Genomic DNA, 6,616 nt, shown 5'->3' with positions numbered 1-6,616 from the left:
CATCACGTGGTGTCTCGGCACGAAGAACTTTCGCAACGGTGCATACTCAGGGAGAACACTTATATCTTGAAATTTAGTGAGAGATCATCTTATAATGCTACCGTCAATCAAAGCAAAATAAGATGCATAAAGGATAAACATCATATGCAATCAATATAAGTGATATGATATGGCCATCATCATCTTGTGCTCGTGATCTTCATCTCCGAAGCACCGTCATGATCACCGCGCGACACCTTGATCTCCATCGTAGCATCGTTGTCGTCTTGCCAACTATTGCTTCTACGACTATCGCTACCGCTTAGTGATAAAGTAAAGCAATTACAGGGCGATTGCATTGCATACAATAAAGCGACAACCATATGGCTCCTGCCAGTTGCCGATAACTCTGTTACAAAACATGATCATCTCATACAATAAAATTTAGCATCATGTCTTGACCATATCACATCACAAAATGCCCTGCAAAAACAAGTTAGACGTTCTCTACTTTGTTGTTGCAAGTTTTACGTGGCTGCTATGGGCTGAGCAAGAACCGTTCTTACCTACGCATCAAAACCACAATGATATTTCGTCAAGTTAGTGCCGTTTTAACCTTCTCAAGGACCGGGCGTAGCCACACTCGGTTCAACTAAAGTTGGAGAAACTGACACCCGCCAGCCACCTATGTGCAAAGCACGTCGGTAGAACCAGTCTCGCGTAATCGTACGCGTATTGTCGGTCCGGGCCGCTTCATCCAACAATACCACCGAACCAAAGTATGACATGCTAGTAAGTAGTATGACTTGTATCGCCCACAACTCACTTGTGTTCTACTCGTGCATATAAATCTATGCATAAACCTGGCTCTGATACCACTGTTGGGGAACGTAGTAATTTCAAAAAAATTCCTACGCACACGCAAGATCATGGTGATGCATAGCAATGAGAGGGAAGAGTATTGTCCACGTACCCTCGTAGACCGAAAGCGGAAGCGTTAGCACAACGCGATTGATGTAGTCGTACGTCTTCACGATCCAACCGATCCAAGTACCGAATGTACGGCACTTCCGAGTTCAGTACATGTTCAGCTCGATGACGTCCCACGAACTCCGATCCAGCAGAGCTTTGCGGGAGAGTTTCGTCAGCACGATGGTGTGATGACGGGGATGATGGTGCTACCGACACAGGGCTTCGCCTAAGCACCGCTACGATATTACCGAGGTGGAATATGATGGAGGGGGGCACCGCACACGGCTGGGACAGATCAACAAATCAACTTGTGTGTCTAGAGGTGCCCCCTGCCCCCGTATATAAATGAGTGGAGGAGGGGGGAAGGGCCGGCCCTCCTATGGCGCGCCCTGGAGGAGTCCTACTCCCACCGGGAGTAGGATTCCCCCCTTCCAAGTAGTAGGAGTAGGAGTCAAGGAAAGGGAAAAGAGAAGAGAAGGAAGGAGGGGGCGCAGCCCCTCCCCCTAGTCCAATTCGGACTAGGCCTTGGGGGGCGCGCATCCTCCCCTCTCTCTTTCCCCTAAAGCCCAATAAGGCCCACATACTCCCCGGCGAATTCCCGTAACTCTCTAGTACTCCGATAAATACCCGAATCACTCGGAACCTTTCCGATGTTCGAATATAGTCGTCCAATATATCGACCTTTACGTCTCGACCATTTTGAGACTCCTCGTCATGTCCCCGATCTCATCCGGGACTCCGAACTACCTTTGGTACATCAAAACACATAACTCATAATATAAATCGTCACCGAATGTTAAGCGTGCGGACCCTACGGGTTCAAGAACTATGTAGACATGACCGAGACACATCTCCGGTCAATATCCAATAGCGGAACCTGGATGCTCATATTGGCTCCCACATATTCTACGAAGATCTTTATCGGTCAAACCGCATAACAACATATGTTGTTCCCTTTGTCATCGGTATGTTACTTGCCCGAGATTCGATCATCGGTATCTCAATACCTAGTTCAATCTCGTTACCGGTAAGTCTCTTTACTCGTTCCATAATGCATCATCCTGCAACTAACTCATTAGTCACATTGCTTGCAAGTCTTATAGTGATGTGCATTACAGAGAGGGCCCAGAGATACCTCTCCGACAATCGGAGTGACAAATCCTAATCTCGAAATACGCCAACTCAACAAGTACCTTTGGAGACACCTGTAGAGCACCTTTATAATCACCCAGTTATGTCGTGACGTTTGGTAGCACATAAAGTGTCCTCCAGTATTCGGGAGTTGCATAATCTCATAGTCATAGGAACATGTATAAGTCATGAAGAAAGCAATAACAATATACTAAACGATCAAGTGCTAAGCTAACGAAATGTGTCAAGTCAATCACATCATTCTCCAATGATGTGATCCCGTTAATAAAATGACAACTCATGTCTATGGCTAGGAAACTTAAACATCTTTGATTCAACGAGCTAGTCAAGTAGAGGCATACTAATGACATTATGTTTGTCTATGTATTCACACATGTACTAAGTTTCCGGTTAATACAATTCTAGCATGAATAATAAACATTTATCATGAAATAAGGAAATAAATAATAACTTTATTATTGCCTCTAGGGCATATTTCCTTCAGATAGGCCACCAAGGCATCCTCCTCTAGCGTCTGCTACGGCGGCGACATTGAGGCGAGGCGGGCGCACTCCTCCTTCTCCCCCTCCTCCTCCTCCTCCTCAAGGCATAGTGCCTCCTCGTCATGGCGCAACTCCTCCTCCCGGCGCATCCGCCGCTCACCGTCGGCCTCCTCCTCGGTGAGCCAATGCACCTTCCAACGCTCAAGGTGGGCCGCCTCCTCCTCTGGCGTCGCAGCGCATGCTCACCCACTCGCATAACTCACCGGTCCACGAGTAGGACTCCTCGGGCCAAGTGGGCGGCGACGACGACCGCTTTCCGCATGGGCGTGGGCTCGGTCTCGGCCTTGGGCTCGACGAAGGGGCGGTGGCGGCGTTGGTTGCGGGACAAATGGTGGAGCGTGGACGGTGTCCCCTGCCGCCGACAAGGCGAGGCGTGGTCCAACCCATCCCAATGGGCATCCTCCTCAAGCCGACTCGGCTCTAGCGTGTGCTCCATGGCCTCCTCGAGGCTGGCTTGGCATGCCACCTCCTCCTCTGGCAAAACCTCTTGAGGCGGTGGGGGAACGTCGTGGTTGACGTGGACAACGCGGCGACACTCCTCCTCGTGCTCTAGCGTAAACCAGCGCTCCCAGTTGGGGGAGTCTGGTGCGTAGGCATGCATCGCGTGCTGCTCCGACGTAAGGAGCTCGCGACACCGGCGAACCTCCTCGGCGTGCACGTGCGCCGAGCACGGCACCGCTGGAATGGGGATCCAGTGCGGGTCCAGATGCCAGCCGTGTGGCAGGTTGACATCCGGATACTTCAGGGCCCGACGGTACTGCCAGTGCCACCGCGCCTGGTGGACTGGTATATACAGCCGCTCCCGCTCTCACGATGGCGAGCCGTGTCTAGCCGACGAAGGAGGAAGCGCGCGGGAAGAGCTCGTGTCGGAGCTGAACTTCCCCTTTCCCCTTCCCGCTGAAGAAGCCCATGGCAGGTGGCTGGCTGGTTAGGGTTTCAGGCTGGCTGACTAGGGCTTTTTGGTCGCGGCGAGGAAGCAAGCATGGCCGGATGTGGACGAGGAGATGGAAATGAATGAGGTCGGCCCTGTCGCATGCTTTCTTTCATAAGGTCGGGCACACGGCAATTTCACATACTGTCAGGCGTGCCCGGGGTAGGTGCTGGTGTTAAATACGATCGCAGGTGGTTATTGAGCGGTTCGAACAACAAGGGGACATGCGGCGTGTCCGCTTCGTGTCCGCGCCGACACATTTAAGGCTCAAATTTTGGCCTGAAATGCAACGGCGCGGACACGAAGCGAACGTGTTTTGGTTTTACGTCGGCGTTTTGGGCCGACATTTTTCTCGCGGCAATCTAAACAGACATGTGCGGACGAAATGGCCCGCGCCATTGGAGTTGCTCTAACGGCTAGGAGTAGGCCCCGTTCCGTTCCGTGTAATTTTTGTTGGGTCTGTAAATGACACATCTAGACGTGACATAGTTATATCACATCTAACCTGATGTCCATTATGTTTGTAGTATATATTTTGTTTGAGCTTCTTTTCTTGTTCTTTGTTACTGCGTTATTTGTGAGAGCTCAGTTGTGACATCGTTAGAAAACAGCTGGATGTTAGACAAACTGTCTTTTGTTCGTACTCTTGTGTGTGCTATAAAAACCGCGGCCCTTCCGGCGCAGCAGCCGCGCTCCTCCGCCCCCCGCGCATCTCCGTCCGTTTACCCACAAGTTGACCCCCGCCTGCGACGACGCCCGTCCCCGGCCCACGCGCGCCTCTCGTTCCCAGAGCCCGAGGCGGACCACACAACAGGAGCCAGCGCGCGCGCGCTCCTGCCCGGCCCGACGCCACCAGCCTACGAGCGAGGCACCGCTATTCCCGGCCTGCGAAACCCAGGACCGTCTCGTCTGACCACTCCCCTGTTCGCCGCCAGTGATTGCCCCCCGAGCCGCCTGATCTCATGGCCGTCGCGAGGCTGGTGGCCGCGCCATTCCCCCTCGCCGCCGCCCGCGCCCGCGGCCCGCGGGCGCGGCTGCCGTTCGCGCCGCTCTCAGCGCGGCCCCTCTCCCGGCGCGCACTTGTGCCCGCTCTGCAGGTGGCGTCGGAGGGCAACGGCGGCGGCCTCGTCCCCGCCCGCCCGGACCAGGAGGCGGAGGACGCGGCGACGGCGCTGGCGCTGGCGCGGGTCGCGGTGTCGGAGCGCGCGGCTAGGAAGGAGTCGGAGCGGCGGACGTACCTGGTGGCCGCGCTCATGTCCAGCCTCGGCATCACCTCCATGGCCGCCGCCGCCGTCTACTACCGATTCGCCTGGCAAATGGAGGTATTGTACCACGGCAATTCCCCTTTCGAATTTCGCTTCTTTGTCTCGCCGGTGTTCACACTGCTTTCCTTTCACCACCAGGGCGGCGAGATTCCGGTGACGGAGATGCTGGGCACCTTGGCACTGTCCGTGGGCGCCGCGGTGAGTGCTTGCTTACACGTGACACACGGCGCACCCACCCACACACCAGTAGCAGCAGTGAACAGAATTCGTCGTGTCGATGTGCATTCGGGCTGAAAAAAAAGAGCGTATTGCGTGCTCTCGTGTGCGCAGGTGGGGATGGAGTTCTGGGCGCGGTGGGCGCACCGGGCGCTGTGGCACGCGTCGCTGTGGGACATGCACGAGTCGCACCACCTCCCCCGCGACGGGCCCTTCGAGCTCAACGACGTGTTCGCCATCGTCAACGCCGTCCCGGCCATGGCCCTCCTCGCCTTCGGCTTCTTCAACCGCGGCCTCGTCCCCGGCCTCTGCTTCGGCGCCGTGAGTACCACCGCTCCCTCCCCTTCGTCGATTACTTGAGAAGAAGACAACGATTGCCAGCAGCACTTTGTGGTGTCGCGCTGTGATCGCGACGGCGGCATGTCGTCGGCGGCGCCCATGCGCGGCACCTATCAGCCGCGGTGTGACGCATGATTAAACGGATTTCATACAGTATTTTGTGCGTCGCATGTGAACAAATTTTGTGCGTATCCCAGCCAGCGCTGACGTGCCGGTGCCCTGCAGGGTCTCGGGATCACGCTGTTCGGGATGGCCTACATGTTCGTCCACGACGGCCTGGTCCACCGCCGCTTCCCAGTGGGCCCCATCGAGAACGTGCCCTACTTCCGGCGAGTCGCCGCCGCGCACCAGGTTCGCCCTTCCGCACCCAACCCAACCAACTGTTGTATCCGAGTTTCAGTTCTGAACTCTGGCCCTTTTATGATTTGCAGATCCATCACATGGACAAGTTCGACAGCGTGCCATACGGGCTGTTCCTCGGCCCCAAGGTAAGCAGCAGATCAACCACTCTGGTCCAATGTTGTTGATCCATGGCAGGATTTGCATGGAAACCGGGATCGCTCGTGGTTGATGGTTTTGCAATTGCAGGAGCTGGAGGAGGTTGGAGGGACGGAGGAGCTGGAGAAGGAGGTGCAGAGGAGGATCAGGAGGAGGCAGAAATCAGACGCCATGTAGTGAGGATGCATGCTAGCTGGAGTACTTACTCTTTTTTGTTTTTGATAACATGCCAGCTCTTACCTGCCTTGCAATATATAGTATATATGCAGATTTTTTTCCTCTTCTTCTGATTGGGATTAGATTTTGTGTCACTAGTTTAGTAGCCGGAAACGAAGGCGAGGTGCGTGAGGCCGGTCCGTGGAGCACACCGGTATTAGAAAAATGGCGTGCTAGTGATATGTGTAGTACTGTGTCCATTACTATTGTTATATCTTGCTGTATCGTGCTGCTGACTGTAGTGAGACACTACTAATATACAGCTAGTAGTAAAAAGCTTTGTATACTATGGCCACCACGAGTGCGTGCTATTTAACAGATCCACGTGAGTGGCCCAGGCCAGACAGCAACCTAACGCACGGCAGGTAATACGGTTACCGGCCGTGTCCCGATGGAACATGCGACCTCGGGCGCCGAACATGCGAAGCGGGCCAACGACTGAACGACACGACGGTGATACTGTTTGTCCCTCAGGGAGCTCCGATGGGGCCTTTTACAGATCAGGT

The 6,616-nt window shown here is 54.5% G+C and overlaps 1 protein-coding gene across 1 annotated transcript; it reads left to right on the top strand.

Annotated features, from left to right (window-relative positions):
• Nucleotides 1-4,275: 4,275 nt before the first annotated feature.
• On the top strand, nucleotides 4,276-6,399 carry LOC123089378 (beta-carotene 3-hydroxylase, chloroplastic). The gene is made up of 6 exons (XM_044511075.1): nucleotides 4,276-4,898; nucleotides 4,980-5,039; nucleotides 5,172-5,378; nucleotides 5,622-5,747; nucleotides 5,828-5,884; nucleotides 5,985-6,399. Exons 1-6 carry the CDS (start codon nucleotides 4,539-4,541, stop codon nucleotides 6,069-6,071), a joined length of 897 nt encoding a protein of 298 aa, XP_044367010.1. The 5' UTR covers nucleotides 4,276-4,538; the 3' UTR covers nucleotides 6,072-6,399.
• Nucleotides 6,400-6,616: the final 217 nt, after the last annotated feature.

The sequence above is a fragment of the Triticum aestivum genome, chromosome 4B (genome assembly GCF_018294505.1).
Source record: "Triticum aestivum cultivar Chinese Spring chromosome 4B, IWGSC CS RefSeq v2.1, whole genome shotgun sequence".
Classification (NCBI taxonomy): Eukaryota; Viridiplantae; Streptophyta; class Magnoliopsida; order Poales; family Poaceae; genus Triticum; species Triticum aestivum.
This window is presented reverse-complemented; position numbering and strand designations above follow the sequence as displayed.